Source organism: Rattus norvegicus, chromosome 19 (assembly GCF_021556685.1).
Source record: "Rattus norvegicus strain SHRSP/BbbUtx chromosome 19, alternate assembly SHRSP_T2T, whole genome shotgun sequence".
Lineage (NCBI taxonomy): Eukaryota > Metazoa > Chordata > Mammalia > Rodentia > Muridae > Rattus > Rattus norvegicus.
The window spans coordinates 28,080,753-28,102,999 of NC_141552.1; the positions used below are offsets into that span (position 1 = coordinate 28,080,753).

The window sequence follows — 22,247 nt, forward strand, 5'->3', positions numbered from 1 at the left end:
ATGGCTTTCTGAACCGTCTGAGAGACCATCCTGTCCACAGTGTATAGGGCACCATCTACTCATAGCTCACACAGCATGAGAAGATTAGGGAGGGTTAACCTGGTTTCTCTGTCTCCTACTTTCTGCCACACTAGCCCTAGCATCTTTCTGTATTGCAGTGAATGTTTAGAACCCAGGAGGATTCCAGCTTCCTTGCTCAAATATAGCAAGTTCCTCCTTGCCTGCTTTGAGACTGAGTCTCATGCAGCCCAGGCTGGCTTTGATCTCACCATTAGTTAAGATGGCCATGAACTCCTGGTTCTCATGCCTCAGACGTCTCTGAGTGCTGGGTGACAGGTATGCACCACTCTTAAGTCCTGCCACTGGGACAAGAATGAGCAGAGCCAGCTCTGAAGCACACACTTTGCTGGTGTCAGGGATGACTGACTTATGATCCTGTCTTCCTTGCCCATGACCCTTCTCCTTGGTGCATGCCATCCTTCCTCCCTGTGACTCATGGGGGACACCAAGCCTGAGGATGTCAGGAAGAAGTTTACTTACTTCACTGGGTTGGAGGCTGTTAGGTTCCTGCGTCAGTAGGTGAGATTCAAGCTAGAAGGTTTGTGGCATGAGAAACGGGAACAGAACTGGAATGGCAGGAACAATCGTCGCCTGGCTGAGAAGACCAGGTGGGCAGAAACTCATCGTTGGGCAGGTAGTGAGCTCAAGACCAGGCTGGGCATTGCTCAGCACATGTGAACAGGTGTGCTTACATGGACATGTGTTTCCCCCACATGGTCACCACTTATCCAGGCACGGTGAATACTCCAAGGAGCTTTTTATGTTTTAACATTTTGTGTGTTTGTGTGTCCATACATACATATATACACATACATTCGTACATATACACGAATACACGTACATGAAAACACATGCCTATACATGACTATACACATTCATGCTCACACACAGATACATACACACCTACATGCATACACACATACACACACACATACACACACATACACACATACACACATACATGCATACACACATACACATATACATACACACCTATACACACATACAATACATATACACACATACAAATACACCTATACACACACATAGACAGACATATACACACATATACATATACACGTATACACATACATGCATACACACATTCATATCCACACATACATACAGACATATACATATACTCACATACATGTAAGCACATGAGTGGAAGCCAGAGGACAGCTTGGCCCTTAGTTCTCTCCCTTTTACCACGTGGGTCCTGGGGATTGAGTCAAGCTCATCAGACTTGACAGCAAGCCCCTTTAACTGTAGAGCCCTCTTGTTGGCTGCCAGTCACCTCTTTCCACAAATTCTATCCATGGTGGAATGTTTACAGTTGTTATTCTCATGATTCCTTCAGCAATAGCGCAGACATCATTTACACTGCATTAGGAGTTATAATTCATGTAGATGTCAGGAGAGCTGGAGGCGTGGATCAAGAAGAGAGCCCACGTTCAATGTCATTATGTGGTATTGCCTTAGGCCCTTTTATACACTCCCCTGGCTTTGTCTGAGTATATGTTTGAGGTCTCTCTATGACTGTGCAAAGAAGTAAGAGCTAGGGCTGGGCCACAAAATAGGAAAGTACTTGTTCATCCAAAAACAAAAACAAAAAACAAACAAACAAACAAACAAAAATAGCTCTAGGGTTAAATATTGGTGCTAGTACTGAACTACACAGCCAGAAGGTATTTTTCTAAGTAAATAACGCAATATTGGGGATGACAATATGATCAAATATCCTACAACATAAGTTTGCAATGTTACCTACATTTTATAAATCAAGTCTGACCACCGTTTTGGTTGTTTCCAATCATGTCTGAGTGCATCATCACGGGAATCCCAAGGAAAATCAGAAATGGGTTCTTGAAGCTGTTGCACAGGGCCAGTATAGACCTAAATACCACAGAGGAAACCTTGATTCTTATCACAAGGGATCATTCACCATCCCTCTTGTCACATAACTTATGACAAGACGTCACCTTTCCTAAACTTAGCCTTTTTCCCAAGTGCTGCAGAAGGGAAGATCTGATGTCAAGGGGTCTGGATTCAAACCACAGGACACTGAATTCATTTAAATAGGTGTAGTTCATTGAATGCACACACCAATACAGTTCAACCAGAGCAACAGCTCACAACTTTGTACTGGACATTGCTAGGCCCCGCTCATTGCAAAATCCACATGGGCTCATGCACAAGTGTTGCAAATGCTTCGGTCTATGGGCCCTGACTGAGGCCATTTTACACATAATTGTTCCAATTTTCCTTGAATCTATTGGGTCCTATGTGAAGAATACACTTGGGGAACTTGTTAAGATTAACAAACCTCATAACATACAGAACATAACAGGGTATGTGACCAGCACCACACAGTTCAACGTCAGAGTTTTTTGTTCTTTGTTAGTGTTTTTCTTGGCATCCATGATGTGGAGAAGTATTACAGAACAATAGGAAAGAGCTGGCTGCTGTGTAACAAATTCACTGCTATTAAGGTAGGTATGGGGGCAAGACCTCAGCAGTAGCCCTTAAGATGGGAAGAAGTTTCCTCAGAAAATTGGACATTGAACTGCCTGAGGATCAAGCTATACCTCTCTTGGGCATATAACCAAAAGATGCCTCAACATATAAAAGAGACACGTGCTCCACTATGTTCATCGCAGCCTTATTTATAATAGCCAGAAACTGGAAAGAACCCAGATGCCCTTCAACAGAGGAATGGATACAGAAAATGTGGTACATCTACACAATGGAATATTACTCAGCTATCAAAAACAACGAGCTTATGAAATTCGTAGGCAAATGGTTGGAACTGGAAAATATCATCCTGAGTGAGCTAATCCAATCACAGAAAGACATACATGGTATGCACTCATTGATAAGTGGCTATTAGCCCAAATGCTTGAATTACCCTAGATCCCTAGAACAAAGGAAACTCAAGACGGATGATCAAAATGTGAATGCTTCACTCCTTCTTTAAATGAGGAAAAAGAATACCCTTGGCAGGGAAGGGAGAGGCAAAGATTAAAACAGAGACTGAAGGAACACCCATTCAGAGCCTGCCCCACATGTGGCCCATACACATAGAGCCACCCAATTAGACAAGATGGATGAAGCAAAGAAGTGCAGACCGACAGGAGCTGGATGTAGATTGCTCCTGAGAGACACAGCCAGAATACAGCAAATACAGAGGCGAATGCCAACAGCAAACCACTGAACTGAGAATAGGACCCCCGTTGAAGGAATCAGAGAAAGAACTGGAAGAGTTTGAAGGGGCTCGAGACCCCATATGTACAACAATGCCAAGCAACCAGAGCTTCCAGGGACTAAGCCACTACCTAAAGACTATACATGGACTGACCCTGGACTCTGACCCCATAGGTAGCAATGAATATCCTAGTAAGAGCACCAGTGGAAGGGGAAGCCCTGGGTCCTGCTAAGACTGAACCCCCAGTGAACTAGACTGTTGGGGGGAGGGCGGCAATGGGGGGAGGGTTGGGAGGGGAACACCCATAAGGAAGGGGAGGGGGGAGGGGGATGTTTGCCGGGAAACCGGGAAAGGGAATAACACTTGAAATGTATATAAGAAGTACTCAAGTTAATAAAAAAAATAATAAAAAAATTAAAAAAAAGATGGGAAGGAGATGATGTGTTTGATAACTGAAAGGAGCTGCCTAAGCTGTGTTTCTCTGCCTGCTCAGTGCCCATTCAACATCACTCTGTCCCTGAAGAGGAACTCAAGGTCTGCCCCCTGCTGCCTGTGAGCCAGGAAGAGGCACAGAAAGGCAAGGCCACAGCACTGGTTTCCAATCCCTCAGTAATGCTGGATTTCCAATAATGTACTTGTATACACAAATACAGTGCGGTAAGTTGCAATAGATACTAATCATTTCTCACATAGGGCAGCAGTTGATTGACTACAACCAATTCTATTAAAAAAAAGAAACCTGGCTCTTGTAGAAATATACAAAGAAATATCTAGGATGGTGGGGGATGAATTCTGCCATGGACTGAACTCGTGGAAGTGGGGTTGGGAGAAAGATGCATGGTTAAATAGCCCACCAGGTTCACATTGTGTCAACTTGATTTAATCTAAGGACAAAGAAGTGGAGTATCTCTGATCGCTTTCTTCTAGTCCCTTTAAAGCATCACTGGGGTTTGAACTCAGAACTTCACACTTCTTGATGGGGCAACTACACTCAAGGAAGCTTAAGATTTTCATAGGCACAGTATTATGCTATATATACAGAGTAGATAATACTAAGATGTTCAGAGGGTGATGTCCATTTGTATGCACTCTTAATGTGGACCTAAAAAAAGAGAGATCAAGGTCCTTAGAATAGAAAGATCAGTTCCAGTTGTTTTCTACCATTCCAAACAGAACGACTGGTAGGGAGAGAATGGTAAATAATCGAGAATTCGTAGATGATGCTTTGAATGAAGTGTGGATTTCTGTGCTGGTTTAAAACAGGGTCTCAAGTATCACATGTTGCCCTCTACCTGGCTGGCCAGGATCACTTTGAGCGCAGATAAACCTCCTTTCACTTTGCAATAAATAGGCTTATAAGAGTGGCCTCCAAGGACTGTGCGGACAGCATTAGCCTTTCACAGTTGAGGTGTGTAACCCACAACTATAGTTTTAGCCATGCTTTTCCATGTCTACCAGTTATTTCAGATTGTTGCTGTTATATGCCTGACAATCAAGGATGCAGAAAAATAACCTGATGCAGAGTAAGGACATGGTGATCACATGGTGATCTCATGGTGCCTCTTCCGTACGTTCATGATGAGGTTTGTTAAAATTCCAATATTGCAGAAAGCTTTATATAGGGCCCATCACGTTAAGGGTCACTATGCACTGTTCTATCTAAAATGGCCTAATCAGAACTGACTCCCATATAACATTTCCTGCAATCCTCATATGAGAAGCTTGAGCTTTTAGTTTTGACTTTTTCTTTTCTCGTTCTTTCTTATTTTTTGCTATATAAGTTGAGACAAAGATAGTTAAGGCCATGAATTTGCCCCCAAAATTTGAACTATGTATGTGATCAATCAATGTTAGTGTGTGCATTCTATAAAGTATTCATTTTTTACTATGATAGATGCTTTTGTGTTTGGTGTGGTGGCCATTTCCCAGTGTACAGGTGCAGGGACCTTGCTCTATCCACTTAATGATGTTCATAGCCTCATTTTAGACATTTCTGTGCACCTCCTATAACTCTTGACTACTTTATTTTTCTGATAGAAGCTCATGGTACATCTTACTCAGGCCTGTGAGCAGTGCTCCTTTGTCGACATTGGTGCAGAGAGGAGAACCCCACCACCAGCATGAGGTTCCCTTCACTGGTGGCTCCAAGATTGCACTTTCCTCTGCCAACTGGTCTCCACACTTTTCCTAGCACCTTAAAGACTTCAACTCTTTCTCCTAAGGAATTTTCTGGCAATTGTCGATTGCTAAGCACATGACTTCATGAGTGTTCCCCTAACACACACGCATGTTGTAACCTACCATGCAGACTATTTCTTGATGTGATATAAAGCACTCGTACAGAATGAGACAGGAGAACTTTTGACTGCATATTCAAGCTGGTGTGAAATCTCAGGAAGTTTTAATGGCTAACATTGGTGAATGAGGACAATGTGAGTTATGATGAGACATTTTTTGGGAAAGATTTGAAAGGAAACATTCATTTAGATGCATAGGAATTACTAAGGTTTTTTATAATCAAGCCTTGAGGAAAATTTGGCTTTGGAAGCAGGAGATGCTCAGTGGCTCTGCCCCAGGAAAGTCTCCTGGAAAGGGCACCTCTGCTTATGCTCAGTACAGGGAGAACATTAGCAGGAGGCAAAGTCTGCTCCCCATGACATCTGCTGTCCCTTCTTGGACATTCTATTGTCTCCTAGAGAGTTCTGGCATCCTCTGTGATGTCACCAGTGTTGTAGTGACAACCAGTGCCCTAGTTTCTCTCAGTCTGAGTCTGGCGGTTACAAGCTAAGACATGTTTTCCCGTCTTCGCAAGCGTTTTGGGAGGGGGAACATCGATTGTGGAGAGACTAGAGTGAAGGAGTCTGGCCTTTCGTCTCAAAGTAATGATGGACAAAGACAGCACTTCTGGGGAATGTGGAGTAAGTTCTGGGCAGTGTATTGTGAGCTTCCTGCCAGGGTGGCTGCAGGTTTAAGCTGACCTTTCTAGCAATGGGCCACAGCAACTGGAGCATCTGAAAAGGAATTGAATTTCCACGAATATCACAATTCCTTAAAGTCAAGGATTTCAGAACTTTAGTTTCCCCATCCCCACTGGGAGGATATGGTAAGGCCAATGCTATTATACTGTGAAATTCTAGTCTTTACTTTTCAGTTCATTTGTTCTGTTACATTGATATAATAACACCATCAGGAGTCATGGAGGGTCCACCTTTTCTGAGTTTAGACAGGGCAGCAATGTATTTCACTATCATTGCTTCTTTAAATACAGTGGGTATCTGACAGTAGGAACAGGGAGAGAGTGTGCTCCAGGCAATAACCTTATGTTCTTAGACCTTCTCTGATTTCTTCTAACTGGCAGGGTCATCGTTTGCTTTATGTATTAGAGGTTGTATGTTACAAAAATTTTTCTACAATACCAAAACTATTTGGAAGGTGTAGACCAAGATTCAGCCTGTAACCTATTCGCACTTCTGGGGCATTTGGTATTTCACATAGGGACACTGATAAGTCTGTTGAATATATCCTCCCTGGAAATGCGTTTCAAATCCAAAGTTGTTGGCTTAGACTATCAGGGTAGGACATCTGAGTGTCTCCAATCACTCAAGTTTTGTGGATGGTGAATTTATCATCTGAGTTCTGAAGCCACAGGGGTGAGGGTCCTGAAACCAAGCTGTACCCTGTTCAGCTGATAATAATCCTGGAGAAGCCATCTCCATGGTACATGTAAGCACGTGATGTCCGGCATAGGGAACACCTGGCTGCTTACATCTCTTGGTCTCTATAGAGAAGTGGGAGAACTGAGATCCCCTGAGGAGGTCTCTTAAGCATAGACCAATCGCCTAGCAGTGACACTGGGTTCCTGGCTTGTTCTCCTGTTTAGGCCTAACTGTGGTCTATGTACACTCTATGCATTCTCCCCATGCAGGTTCACTTGTGTTCTTCTACCTACAGACTCTGGGAGAGAAACATCATCCCCTGGCACTGACCTAAGCAAGAATCAGGCCATGAAGGAAAAGGAGAGGCTGATTAAAGAGCTGCAGCTCATTACCGAGGAGAGAAATGACCTGAGAGATCGCCTGAGGTTTCTGACAGAGAGATCCATGAAGAACAGGTATGAATCACTCCAAATGCTCTTGTTTCATTCCTGGGTCTGCAAGGTCACCTTTTTCTTATCCTATTAAGGTTTTGGGTTCTAGAAAGCTGTGCCTCCCTAACCACCCTGTGCTAAACCTCACCTACCATATAGTGGAGATTCAGAACCTGACCCTTCCTGAGGAGTGAGATTGAAAATGGACTCATCTGCTTCCATTTATTGAAAAGCAGAACTTGTGGTCTGAATGAAGAATTCAGAGATAAAGTCAGGGAGAGTGAGTTCCCAGTGTGCATTTGCAAAGCCCTTGACAGCTGGTGGCTTTGCAAGATTGTAATTGCAGTGAGGTTATGGTGAGTCTCTGTACTTGCTAGGCAGGGGACTGAGTGCTGGCAGATCCAGGCAGCAGCCTGGGGTAATATAGGACCCACCCTGAGTTCATATATTCCTACATGCCGATGTTCATTGTATTCTATCATTTGGGGCCAGGCCACACTTCAGGCCAAATCCATATTATGAAGACCTGGAGAGAATGGAGGAGGCGGTCATGTCAATTCTGCACAACTTAGAGATGGAGAACACTGAGGTCCATGAGAACAACCATAAGCTGAAGAAGGAGATTACCTTCTCTAGGTAAGTCCTGGTCAGAAAGGCTATCACTTGTGGAATGGCCATTTCTGACTTTCTTTGTTCTGGATTGGACGGTTGTCAGCTCTGGTTCTATCTCTTGTGCTATTTACCCATCAGTGTGCCAGGGTCATTAGGACTCAGTTTTCAGTTCCATAAAAGACTGTTACTCATCCCACGATTGTCTAGGCATCTTAAGAAGGCTCTAGAGAGAACAGTACTGATTGAAGTCAGCAGAAGGTTATTAGGCTGACCTGGACCTATGGTGTCACACCAGGTTTTACAAAACTCAGTGCGTGGACCACATGGTTAGCATGACCTTCTCTTGGTTCTACTGACCCCCTTTGAGGGTGTTGGCCCAGTACTAATTGATGTTGGCCCCATGCATTGGGCTTTCATGGATAGTTGTAGATCCATGTTCTTTCTCAGAGGTGTGGACACTAATTGGTGTCAGGCCAAGCAAACAATTTATTCTTCCCCGAATTAACTCTTTATGGTTTGTGCAGCAGCCTTATATGTATCAAGATGCATTTTATTAAGTCTTCATGGGTATCTGGGACCTGGTAGAGTTAGTGGGACTTGGGAGTAGGAATGGGATAAAGGGGCAGCATGATCTTACTATGCAGACTGTATTTCCAGAAACCTGCTCAGCCAGCTCCTGATGGAGAACACATGTAGGAAGAAGTTGGTCCCACTGAAGCAGGAGAGCAAGGAGATACATCTTGATTATGCACTGAACCAGAAATATTTGGTTGACTTCAACAAGAAAGATGAAGACCATCAACGGCCAGAACCAGCATTATCAGGTAGGGACGAGCAGATGTGTTAGCTTAACAATATCTGATAAAATTTGCCAATTTGATACATCTTTGCTTCTCTTACCACCTTTCTAATTTACACTCACAACCAGCCAACCACCTCATGTAATGGAATTGTTCATTGCTCTGCCTATGCACAAGTATTCTAGGAAGTTAACTACTTTTCAGAAACTGAATTATTGTGCAAGTATATTTTGCTGCTCTTTTTGAAGCTGCAGTCTAGAAATGGTGACAGATGAATAACATATCTCATTATTGCATATCCATGTGATAGATTGGATCCTATGTAGAGTTTTGAACAATTTCTTGGTTCTTTGACAAATGACACTCTGTGGTCATGTGACCTCTTGTGTAGGAAGCACCTTTGGGATAAGAACCAAGTGCAAATGTCAAATTAGTCCTTGTCATTGGCTTTATCCTTGGTGACATATGGACATCTCCTTTCTTCCTGCAACCCGATGAGGTCTCTTGCCATTGCCCTGTTCTTGGTTTGCACTGGTATATGTCTGGGTCCCATATTGGCAGCCCACATTACTGTGAGGCTCTCTGGAGATTTTGCCCTGCCCACAGAGTTAGCAACAATGATATCACTTAAAATGTCCATGTCGACTGTCCAATATAACTGAGGTGGTAGAAGGCAGCATTCTGACAGCTGGCTTGCATTTCCCCACCAAATCAGTGTCTGAAAAACTGCCTTCCTCTCCCAGGTCTCAGAAAGTGCAAGAGAGCTGGAATTGGACACACCCCAGTAAGAGAGCTTCCTGAAGAATAAGTTGCTTTCTCAGGTGTCCCTGATGACCAACATCCTGAATGGTAACAACATTTTTTGGATGAATATTCATCCTCTGCGTTAATTTGTCATTTCTTAGAGACCCTAAATTTATATACCACTAAGCAAGCCTGACTGATTGAGGTCTTACTTTCTTCTCTGAAAACAGCACCTGAGATTCAAGTTGGGAGACCGCTTTTCATTATGTGTGCTAGAGGAGAAACAGCAATACATCTGTGCTTCTAAATGTTCGTTAAGAATATGCTTTTAGAAATATTTTTGTTATGATTTTAATTGAAGTTTTCTTTTTGTTGTTTCATATTTATATGTTCTTGTTACTATTTTTACTTTCAAATATTTTTAAATATTTTTATTCATTTTAATCCTGTTTTGTTGTAAAAATGTATTTGTTATGAATAAAAATTGAATTCTATCTCTTGACTCTTAAGACCATCATTCTTACTCAAGGGTTCTGTCCCTTCCTGTGGACCTAGAACTGACAGCTACGGATGGATCTCTGCATGTTCCATGGAGCCTTGGCTAATAAGTGAATTCAAAGTCACCAAGGGGTACCCAGTGTGATAGTGTCTTTTGTGTGGAGAATGTGGCTGTGTCTCAGACACACACTTTGTGATGTAATCACTGACACACTTTACCCAATTGTTAGGGTCCATGTGGTTCTTCTGAGAGAGCAGCAGATGCTCTACCCTGTGAGTCATCACCACAGCTCCTGCAGGTGTCTTTTGTTATTCCACATGAGGTCCTGTATTAGGTGGACAGGATCACCTACAATTAAATAGAGAGATCTCAGGAGATGTGTATTCACAGGGAACCTACTGAGCCGTTCGTGCTCAACGTGTTATCTTGCCAGACATCCCTACAGGGCTCTGGTGTCCCCACTGCTCACTGTGGGTCAGGATCATCCTCCAGCATCACTTAGTGTCCATATTAGAGCAGATCTTTCAGCTGTTATCAATGATGACCATATGAATTATGCACATCTGACAAAATACAGAATAGAAACTAGCTTCCTGTAGGCCAGATTGGCATAATCAGTTTTTTGATTGTTAGCAAGAAAATTAGTTTAATCTAAGCAGTTTAGGGAGGAACCTCAAGAACATCCATAGTGAATGCAGCCTGCAGCTGTGAACACAGGTTTCTTTTGGAGAGCAGGCCTGTGCAAGCCCAACCGAGGTGGGACAGTTCAAGCTACCCTATTTCCATGGCCAATCTGGATCGTATTGAGAATGTGTTTTTTCCAGGTGACTGATTTCCAATTTATGGAATTGATCTAACTTGCTGAGAGTGGAGGTGACTCAGAGAGTTAAAGTACAGAAGAACCAATCCAGTGTGTCCACAAAAGCTTGCTGTCACCCCAGCGCTTTTAAAAGCTCAGCAGCTAGAGAAGCAATGTAGTATTTGGTTACTCTCATGCTTAGGTCTAGTCATTCATCATAAGCTGAACATGACACAAAAAGAGTCATCTGTGTCACAATAGAAGCTAGTTGTAACTAGATTCACACCACACTATCACATCACTACCGTATTTGAGGTTCTCAGTTACTATCTAAGAACCTGGAAGAGGCCTGGGTCTTGCTACACAAACTCATAATTTATGTCTTCATGACACTGTGTGCTTTGTTCTGTTAATGCTACCATTGGCATACAATACCTTGGATAATTTGTGCTGACATCTGTGACATGAGACAATAGTTCATGTCATCCTAACCTGCATAAACTGTCCTTAGAGTACAGTGTAGTGGGAGGGGCCTTCTTTTCCTGTGAGATAGCAAAACATTTCCAGTCTTCAGTCAAGTCTGTCAGCCATTGTCAGTGCCTGTCTTGAGATGTCCACCTTTTCAGCTGAGAGTCTTCATCCAGGCTGCTCTGTAATTCTGTAGAAGATTAATAGGTTCCTGTCCTAGGATTTAATTCAGTGTTACTGTTCTTGCCGAACATGCTCAAAGCCCTGTGATCCACCCTAGCCCTCTGTGCTTTAGAGAAAAAAAATAAAGAACCACATTGCACTTGAAGTTTCTCCTCCAACAGAAGGAGAGCCTGCATAGGGCCTTTAAGTAACTCTAAGCCCCAGCTTCCCCACAGCTCCCTCCATCAATTCCATTATTGGTGTGTTTTCATTACTACTCACTTTCTTCTGTGTGCAAAGAATGTGCACCATGTCAGTAAGTGTGTGTGTGTGTGTGTGTGTGTAGTCCCTAGTGAAAACTGTCGAGATACATGCAGACTCATGCTACTACTGTCCCATGGTACCATGCAGGGAACCCTGAAATGGTGGCTACTTTAATACAGTCTAAACCGGGTGGGTGTGCATGGTTTCTGTAAGGTCACCACTACAGAGAGCAGGAAAAGCTTCAGTAGTCACATGTATGTGATCAATCAGTGTTAGTCATGCCCTTCCAGCATGGTAGACTGCAGGTTGTCTGTCCCCATCACTTTGCTCTCTTGTGCCCAAACAATGCTAAGGTCAGGGCCGTTCAGCCGTGAGGCAGAGGCTCACCACCCTCAGTGCTGCCTAAGACCCCTAAGACTGTCTCTTTCGGGTGTGTGCGTGCTGGACACTCAAGGATCCTGAGATCTCCGCAGCTGAGGTGAAACAGTACCGGAGCCATTGCAATGTGGGCACACATTTGGTTCTGGAGCTGGGCCACTCTTTGACTTTTGTTGAGTGGAGAGACAACTGTTGGCTGAGCCTTTGGTGAACCGGATGGCCCCTGGCCACGTCAGCAGTCAGCAGTATCAAAGCTGAGCAACCAGTGTTTTATGTTCCATTTTGTCATCGCTGGTCAGTGTTCTGATGCCACAGCACATGGCTGGTCTCACTCTCCCCATGTGGCCACAATCCCGAATTGATATGGCCTCCACTTCCCAAGTGCCACTGGGATTTCTGTAGAACCCCTAAGGCAGCACCAAGGAGGAGCTCCTGGCTATTCCCTCCCTGCTCTCTGGATTTGCAAGTCGTTCTGTGTACATATGGCTATGTCCTCATAAATCCTTGATGCCATGATACCTTAATAAACACTTGAATCATGCCCTGATGGCCAGTTTTCAACTGCTACCTGACACAATCTATAATCGCCTGGGAAATGCGGGACAGTCTGAATCAGACTGGCCTTTGAGCATGACTATGCGTGACTGTCTTCGTTGCTGTGGGAGATGCCAGACAGCCTCTTTTCTGATCCTAGAGTCCCTATACCCAGCCACTTGTCCCCTCTACAGCCAGACCCTACTTCTGCTCCTAGGCACTGTCTTGGACTTCCTTCCCTCAGGTGGCTTCTCTCCTTTGGCTGCTACAGAAACCTGTTATGAGGAAAGGAACAGGGAGTTAAGAGTTCAAAGCCATCTTCCCATTGATGTTCTTTCTCAGAGGTCAGTGGGACACTTAAAGAGTTTTGTGTATACATTTTATTAAGCAAGGGACAATCATGCATCAGACACAGGAAACTAACAGCACATCTACCGGACCTCCTTCAACACCTGGGCATCTCTTCTGGCCTGTGCTTCTGTGTGCTGAAATCTGGGGACCAACTTCCTGTGGTGTTTCCCAGGATGACTGTGCACATTACTACACTGACGTAAATCCTCAAAACTCACAAACAGCAACGGGACCGACCACCACAGGAACGGTTCTCCATCAACAGATACCACAGAGCAGCAAGCAGAAGCATGGGCGGGTGGTGCTGTGGTTCACACACTTCTCTTTCCTCACTAGGGCAGGTGACCCGCTGGAGAAAACAAGGAGGCAGCAGGATGGAAGAGGAAAACTACAACCCAGTCCTTGCATTAAACACCCAAGCACATTTAGACTAGAAGAGAGAAGTTTGCCAAGAATGAGGGCCACTTTGGGCATCCATCATCAATAGCCCTGGCTGTCTAGGCCAGCATCAGATCCAGCCGTCTCCAGGCAGGTGTCCGCCAGGCCCTCAAGGGCACTAAGAGCATTAACCATGAAGAATAGAACAAGATCTCTGCCTCTTGCCTGCCTGACAGCCAAGCATGTGTATGCCCTGGCTATGCTCACGCTGGGACCCCTGCTACATATTAAGATATAGAGACCTGATAGTTGATTAGGACCCTGTTCGAAAAGGAAGACACCGGATATTTCCCTCTGGCATCCATATGTGCATGCATGATTGTACAAGCTGGTAGAATATCTCTCTCTCTCTCTCTCTCTCTCTCTCTCTCTCTCTCTCTCTCTCTCTCTCACACACACACACACACACACACACGCACACATTCAAAGTTTTGAAGCACAGCAGAAGAATCTCTGGGACTCTAAGCCTGACCAGCCTCATCTGTGAGCCACAGCTTCTGTGTGAGAGCTCCTTTGTGTGAGAGGGGTAGGGTGACTGAGGAAGGTTGCTGGTGTCCATCCCTGGCCTGCATGTGCATGCATACAGAGACATGGACACATGCACATGCTGAGTACCCCTCATCCGATCCTGAAATCTGAAAACACTGAATTTCAAATCCAGGCATTCTACTAACCTACACCTTCCCTCAGGAATTGGAGATGAGGCCTTGCAAGAATCCTCAACCAGTGAGACTGGCCCAGACCTTCTGAGATCCATTCTGCCCCAGGAGAACACAGCAGGTGGTATCAGGACAACACAGAAACTCAAGACTCCAGCCTGATGCAGGGACCGCCTGCTGGGTTAGGAGAAGACTCAGCATCAGGTTCCTGAACGAAAACATCACCTCTGAACACACGGGGGCGCTGTGGCTATGCCTTCAAGGCATCTTCAGCAGCAGCTTAAATGGACTAGGGATGACTATGGGAATCTGCCTGCAGGGTGATGTGAGAATCCTTTTGCTAAGGCTTGGTCGCTAGATGTTGCCACAGAAACCCTTGAACTCTTCTTGGAGTACAGTCCAGGCAGAGGCTGAACACAAAACATTCTGATTATGAACTGAGTTTAACAGATAATCCGGAACCTGAAGGCCACAGGCCCAAAGGTCTGCACTGCAGGGGTGAGGCATCACTGCAGGGATGACCACACACTGCAGGGGTGAGGAGTCACTGCAGGGATGACCACACACTGCAGGGGTGAGGTGTCACTGCAGGGATGACCACACACTGCAGGGGTGAGGTGTCACTGCAGGGATGACCACACACTGCAGGGATGACCACACACTGCAGGGGTGAGGCGTCACTGCAGGGATGACAACACACTGCAGGGGTGAGGCATCACTGCAGGGATGACCACACACTGCAGGGCTGAGGTGTCACTCAGGGGATGACCACACACTGCAGGGGTGAGGTGTCACTGCAGGAATGACCACACACTGCAGGGGTGAGGTGTCACTGCAGGGATGACCACACACTGCAGGGATGACCACACACTGCAGGGGTGAGGTGTCACTGCAGGGATGACCACACACTGCAGGGGTGAGGTGTCACTGCAGGGATGACCACACACTGCAGGGGTGAGGTGTCCCTGCAGGGATGACCAGGAAGCTGATTGAGCTCCTCAGGGCTCTCCCTGTCCTGAATGTGCTTCCTTCTAGGTGAGCACTGCAGCTTTCAGGGAGCTGGAGGCCTGTGTGGGCAGCAGTAGAAACTGCTAGCCTTGTTATTCACAGCTGAAACTATCACACAGGACATTCCAGAAGTGAACACCACCAAAGTGGGGCCTTTCACAGCATTCTGGGTAGGATGGCACAAAGCCCCATGACAATTTCCCCTGTGATCCATACCAAATGTCTGCTGTCAGTGCCTGTCTCTTAGGAGCCACCTGGATGATTAAGGGGATGGTGTTGAAGAAAAGGCTTGGCAAAATTGAGGTCTCCAAAGCCAGAAGAGCAGTGAGGAGGTGCAGGGGCCGTAGACCATGGAGACTGATATACGCTGATGTTAGACTACCCAGACTCATCCCTGTGTCCAAGTCTGGATGTCACAGAGGCACCTGGCAAAGGTCCCAACAGTTTCCTTCAGGATTCAGCTGTCTCCCTACTTGCCCTCCACCTAACCCATTTCCTGTGGTTCTGGGAGTCAAGGACTTCATCACCTTTTTCGTTTTCTTGTCATATTGCAGGTACTGTGACTCGACCACTCTTCCTCCTGCAGGAGACACATCATTTGTCACAGAACAGGACTGCTGCACCAGGAAGACCCATAGCATAACCAGGACGCTACAATGAAAACATGACTGGCCCTTCATGCTGAATGACAGGAAAAGCACCCGGCCTTCTCTTTGTTGCAGACTGGATTCCTCAACCTTCCTGTTATGAACAGGGCACTAGTACCCTTCACAGGATACTTAGTGTTTATAAGATATTTATAGAATTCATCTGGTATGTAGGCCATTGGGCTAGGAGCCAGCATCAAGGCATCAAGTAGGAGGAAATACAGAAACATTCTAGGAAGGGACAGCCAGGGGCCAGTGGGATGGCTCAGTGATTGAGGACCAGAGGTCAGATCCCAGCACATGGATGTTCACAGTCATCTGCAGAGTCAGATCTAGGGGGTCCCATGACATCCCCAGCTCCCAAGCAGCTACATGTGTCCGTCTTAGACACATGTCACTCACCGTGAAACAACCTAAGCCACAAAACATCCCACACCTTCTTGGATGGGCCCATCCCTGGGGGAGTCTTGTGTGTTCTGGGCTTCAACTCTAGGAAAACTTGGCCTTGTTTTATAGGATGTCTTATTCCTTATATCAGCAGAGAAAGAAAAAAAAGATCCAGTCCTGGAACCCTAGAGGACACTGCCATGATGTCACTGCTGTGCTGGCATAGGCTTAGAGATATCTCCATGATCCATCCGAGTCACCTAGAGCTCAGGGAATGATGGAAAAGTCCATGTGAGTTCGCCCAGAGCTTGCAACCATGAGAAAGCTTGGAAAACACAGGGCACATGTGGTGTTTGATCCTGGGTCAGTTCAACCCTCTTGAGCCTGCAGCTAAGACAAACAGTTACACTGGCCTGAGTGCACAGGCCAGATCTCAGAACCTGTTTGCCAGCCATGGAACACTCTGGATCCCTCCTCTCAGCTGGACCTTGATCTGCTACACCTCATCCACCCAAGCTTCTCAAGAAATGAAGCTACCAGGTTAATACAACCACAAACTGAAGGCAGCAAGAGCCTTCAGCCGCCCTGTGGCAGTAAGGTCAGTCCATAGGTCTCCTGTCCCTGCACCGTCAGTACCTGTGAGAGCCATGGCCACCTATTCCCTTCTGAGGTGAGGACAATTATACCTACAACCTTGCTTTCAACAAATCCTGCCTTGGCCACTGGTGGGACCCTCATGAGACTCAATCTGATGCAGGCCTCCTCAGACACTTTGGCTTCCTTTCTGGCTGCTGGAGCTTGGGCCCTCTGGCCTGGCCCAATGTAGGATCAGCAACATCCAACTCTGTCGGGCCTCAGCCATCCCACATTGGGGGCCCTGCTTCACTCCTAGGTGCATTCTTTTCCCACATCTCTCCAGTCTCTCCCTCATCCCTAATTCCCCTCGCCTCTCAGGCTCAGCCCTTCAGTCTCTGATGGAGACTGTCCTGGAGGGACAGGAGCCCCTCCCCTGAGATACTCTCCCACCCCATGCTGCTGGGCTCTGACAACTCCACCCTTGGGTTGACTCATCTCTACAGGCACAGCCTGCTGCTCCCCTGCCCCTGCAACCCACTTCCTAGCTCTGCTTCACACAAACACTCTGAGATCTCTACACTGGCTTCCCATTCTATTTTGCTCCCTCTCTATCCTCCAGAAGTTCTGCTGCTCTCTCTCACCACAGCAGGACCCACTAAGACACTGCTCCTGACCCCAGCAGCCACCTGCAGCCCAGGTCATGGGGCTACTAACAGCTTTGGCCCAGGACTCAGGGCTCCTTCCTTCTTCAGTATCGAGTCCAGGCTGAGACCATCTGGCCTGCTGCTGGGTCCTTGAAACCCTCAGTCTCACAGCCTCTGGGCACTCTGAGCCCTAGTCCTTATGGCTAACAAGTAGCTGCCCAGTCAAGCAACATGGGCCTCACTGGCTTCGTGGTGTGCCATGATGTTTTCCCTGCATGGCCGGGGATGACTGCATGCTAGGATTATGTCTGGAACTAGACCTGCAGGTAACACCTGAGGGGTTGGCCAGGCTGTCCTCCTACTCCTGTTCTCAGGAGATTCTCCTGACTAAGCCTCCCAAGTGCTGGGATGACAAGTATGTGCCACCATGCCAGCTAGGGGTCTTCAGGTGTGATGAAAGACTGGGATCTGTGGTCCTGGTTACTTCCAACAGTGGGGACACCAGTGTTCTGAGCATTCTGTCATCTAGGACTTATATTCCATGTACTTCACATGAACACTGTGAGACTTCTGCACTGGTTACCTGTTCTCTTTGAAACCTGTCTTCAGGTATCTGACAGTGGGAGTCTCCATGAAGTTTTTGTCACCCTGAGGATGTGGCTATATTAATAAGCTCAGGCAGCATGCAAACACAGCAGAGGTTACAAACAAGACTACCAGGCTGGGGCCACTAAGTCAGAGAGTGCTCCTTTGGCATGGTGAGGGCCCAAGTTCTCTTGCAACCAACATCTGCTGGGGATGTAGCTCAGTGATAAGGCACTTGCCTAGCGTATGTGAGGTCCTGGGCTCCATCCCTTGGACTAAACACTCATCCCCTACCCTGAACGCACCAGGTCCAGGCATCACTGTCGATCCTGAGGGCTTGAGTTTGATCCTTAGGCCCTCTCTGATACAAAAAGAGAAAAAACTCCCTTGATTTGTGTTTGACCCCTGCATATGTGATGCCCACCCCACTCGAGTGTACAATTAAGGAAAGCATGAGTAAGTGGTTGAGAGGCACTCACTGCCCTTGCAGGAGACCCCAGTTTGCTTCTCAGCACAAACTGCATGTGACTCAGCAGGTCTCAGGGTAGAACTGGATATGTGACCCTGTGCTAAAGCACTGTCCTGAGTGGGGACTGCAGCTTCTGAAGAGGAATGCAGGCCTGGCCTCCAGACCTCCACCTTCAAGTCCTGTCTTGATGCCCTGGCAAAAGAAACTCCTTCTCTCCAGAGGAGCACTGCACTCAAAGGACACTTCAGTGATGAAAACTATCTGTCCCCAAAAGCATGCCACTGAGCCGAGATAGCTTCCGTCATGCACATCTGCCCATCCCCAGTTCCTCATGTCAATAACTCAACCTTTCATGAAGTAGATGGCAATGCATGAGGTAGGATGATCAGTAGTTTACTGGCCAGTCTGGGCTCTATGAGATGCTCTCCCTGAAATCAGAGCCAGCAAGAAATTCAGCATGAAAGCTCTTTGTAAAGAAGCTCAATGACACAGAGCAGAGCCTGGGACCCCGCATGGTAGGATAAAGTGACTCCCATGGATTTTCCTCTACCTTCAACACTCATGCTTTGGCATGCACACCCCTACAAGGAGATCAATACACATGGAATAAAAAATTAAACAGAAACATTAATGAAGACAATGCAGACAATGTATTAAAGGATCCCAGGAACCCTCACTTAGCACTTTCCTTTCCTTTGCCTTGGGAACAGCACCTGCACCAGAGACTGGAGACTTCCTGCAAGAGAGAGAGGAGAGATGCACTGTTCATTCAGGTGGAGAGCTGTGCAAAGACCTGAGCCACCCGCCTTTTTCTGACAGTGGGAGCTGGGCCCAAGTGTGGGCTGTTCCTACTAGAGGAACCACAGGAAGAGGACCCCCTTCCTCAAACCTTCCTGGAAGTCAGAGCACGGGCTATGGACGTCCCTCAATCCTCAGAGGACTCTCTTTCAGCGATGGTTCAGAGCCTCTTAGGACAGAGAGGGACTAGAGCTTCCCCCCAAAGCAAAATCCCTGTCTTATCTGACAGGTATGAGGGCTTAGGGATGGGACAGAGGATGTGACAAGGTTACATGTAGCACAGGGCTAGGTTAGTAAGGCAATCAAAGAGGAAAGAAACCTGGAAGATTCCTCATCTGTTCTTTTTGCTCTGCTCGTAGAGATGAGGGGCACTGTGGGGTAGAGGACTAGGACACAGCACAGCCTTCTCTGCACATGGTTAGCTTTCTAGGCTGCCTGGTCACTGTGACCAGCAACTTTTCAACTGTGCCACTCTACTACCAAGGCTGACACAACTGGTGCACCATGTAGCAATAGGACTGTACTGACTTAGCAACATTTGGAATCACACAATGATCATGTGTCACAGAAGAGTTTTTTTTTTTAAGAAAAGGATTTTTAAAAACTATTTATTTTGTCCATCTGAGTATGCTGTCCCTGTCTTCTGTCTTGACTTTCACTGTGCACTCAGGGCTGCCATGACTGTTACCTCTCCCAGTGTTAACTCCTGACTCTCTCATCAGCATCATCACAAAACTCCTGTCAAGAATTAAGGAAACCTGAATTCTAAGGAACTCCAGTATTTCCAAAGCTCACTCTAACACAGATGTATCCTATGCTGAAGTAAAATGGTGACAGCTGGAGGTCTTAATTCCAGGACTTGGGACAGAGCGATTGGAGGATCTTGAATTCAGGGTTGCTTTTACCTTACACTGTTGGTTAAAGCAGGTTTGTGCTGCTACAAGATACCCTGTCTAAAACTATACCAAACACACCTAAAATGAAACAGAGGAGTTTGAGTGGGCACAGATGGGAAAGCTGGGCACTTTGTGGCTAAGCCACCTGCTGCCAGCACCAAAGTCCATGCACAACCCCGATTCTGAGCTGGGTCTGGGATCCTGCTCAGGAGAATGCAGCAAAGTAGCTCAGATCCAGGGCTTTTGGTCTAAGAGGAATTCAGGTAGTCACTCTTTGGATGCCAGTTCTCCAGCTCAACTGCCTGTCAGCCCAGGATCTGGTCTTAGTCATGGCTTGGCATCCCTAAATTCCTCCCAGCTGTGCTCTGAACTCACCCTGTGCCCCGTTCTGATGAATCTGCCATTCTCCATGGGAGTAGCCTCAAGAAGTCCCTCACATCTGAAGCACCACTCTGAGTGCACTAAATACTGCAGGGGAGGGGCATGGCCAGCAGAGCACCCACCCCTTTCAGCTGTAGAACATTTAGCTCTAGAGTGAGCACTGCTGTGCATTGTGGAACTTAAGCAGTATCCCAGCCTTGGCCTGGGAAGAGCCATTGACACCCACACTTTCTGGGGCGACATTGTCTCCTGAGGATAGAGTCAGGCCAGGAGCAGCAACTGATGTTCACGAGAGACAAACTTTCTTCACCTCCTGCCCATGCTGGCCCTAGGATCTGGGCTTTTTTGGTGACATGATGCTGAGCCTCCCAGGTAGATGGGTTTTCAGGGGTCAGGTGGTGATTGTCACCAAAGATATCCATAAGGACAAGTCATACTGTACTAATTCCCATATTAGATCCCTTCTCACAGGTCACAGAGGCCATAGTGGGTCCTAAATGTGGAGTCAGGTTCCTGTGCACTTTTGAGGAGACTGGTCAGACGTTTAGGCTTCGTGATATTTTGTTGGCATTATTTTGGGGGGATTTTATTTTTACTGTTGGGGCCAAACCTGGGGCTGCCATGTGGAGGGAAAAGGCTTTGCCATAGCTGTAGATCATCCCTAATTATAAACTCCTGAATTCTCCCAATCCTGGAACTATCTAGGTCCCTCACATGATGCAACCTTTGGGGCATTCCTCACATAGAATCATGGGGTGGACTGCATCCCAAAGAGAGACAGTGGGAAATGTTCCCCAGTGTCTCCCTGTGGCTGTGACGATGGGAGTGCTGACCAGTGGATGGCAGGCCCCATGTGAAAGCCTTTTGGTTTCTACTTGAGTGGAATCTTCACCATGCCTTTTTTTTTTTCTTGAAACACAGGTTGCCCTGGAACTTACAGTCTTCCATCACCCTGACTCAGTTTCCCATGACTGGGATCATAGGCTTAAATTACTATGCCCATTTTTCTTTTTTCTATTTATAAATCTGCTAAAAAGCCAAAAGGATCCAGAATGTAAAATGGTGCGGTCCAAGGCATTTCCAACAGGGCATTCTTGACCTAGGAGTATCCAGACCAGTGTTTATTGTGTGGCTACTTCATTCCCATAACAGCTTATATTTGACAAAGAATTCCAAGTTGTGATATCACTGGGCAGCAGGCGATATCCCACACAGCAGGACTGACTCAGGTTGTAATTAAGGCTGGAGAAACTTACTAGGACCCTGGTAATCCTACCACCCTGGGGCCTTTAGATAGCCTTAATCTGATCTTCCCCCCTGTGCTATGAATCAATTGCTCTTGAAGGTAGATTTGAATTTACAGTCACTGTGAGGCAGGAGAATTAGGACCCTACGGTCACTCTGGGCTCCACAGGAAGAGCCTGTTTCAATAGTAAAAGAGGTCACCTGTGAGTTCTTACTGTCTTCCCTGAGGCCTTACTGCTGGAGTTAGACTAGCTATCTCACCAATTGAAGTAGAGGGCAGAATGCTGGTGCCTTCTATAGTGAGGACTAGTGACAGATGTTCTATGGAAATTCTAGAAAGGTCTACAAGTATTTATGTCCTGTGCATGGGAACTGCTGGCTTCCCTGTGTCCTTTGCCTTTATTTTGCAGTCCATGGGCACCTGGAAATGTCCCCAAACCAGGCTGTACACAGGGCCTGTCCCGTGACTCTCACTTGCACTCAGAGCCTGCCTGATAGTCATAGGTCTGACAGAGCCCTGACACCTGCAGAGACCACTATAAGGGACCCTG

At 46.5% G+C, this 22,247-nt stretch overlaps 1 protein-coding gene across 1 annotated transcript in view; it reads left to right on the forward strand.

Moving 5' to 3' along the window:
* The first annotated feature begins 6,031 nt into the window (after positions 1 to 6,031).
* LOC147999334 (uncharacterized) overlaps positions 6,032 to 22,247 on the forward strand; it is a 52,697-nt gene continuing 36,481 nt past the window's right edge. Inside the window, exons 1-3 of the mRNA XM_087596590.1 lie at positions 6,032 to 6,183; positions 7,217 to 7,376; positions 7,845 to 7,988. Of these exons, the coding sequence (XP_087452716.1) occupies positions 6,057 to 6,183; positions 7,217 to 7,376; positions 7,845 to 7,988 (431 nt within the window). The 5' untranslated portion in view covers positions 6,032 to 6,056. The remainder of the gene's footprint in view (positions 6,184 to 7,216; positions 7,377 to 7,844; positions 7,989 to 22,247) is intronic.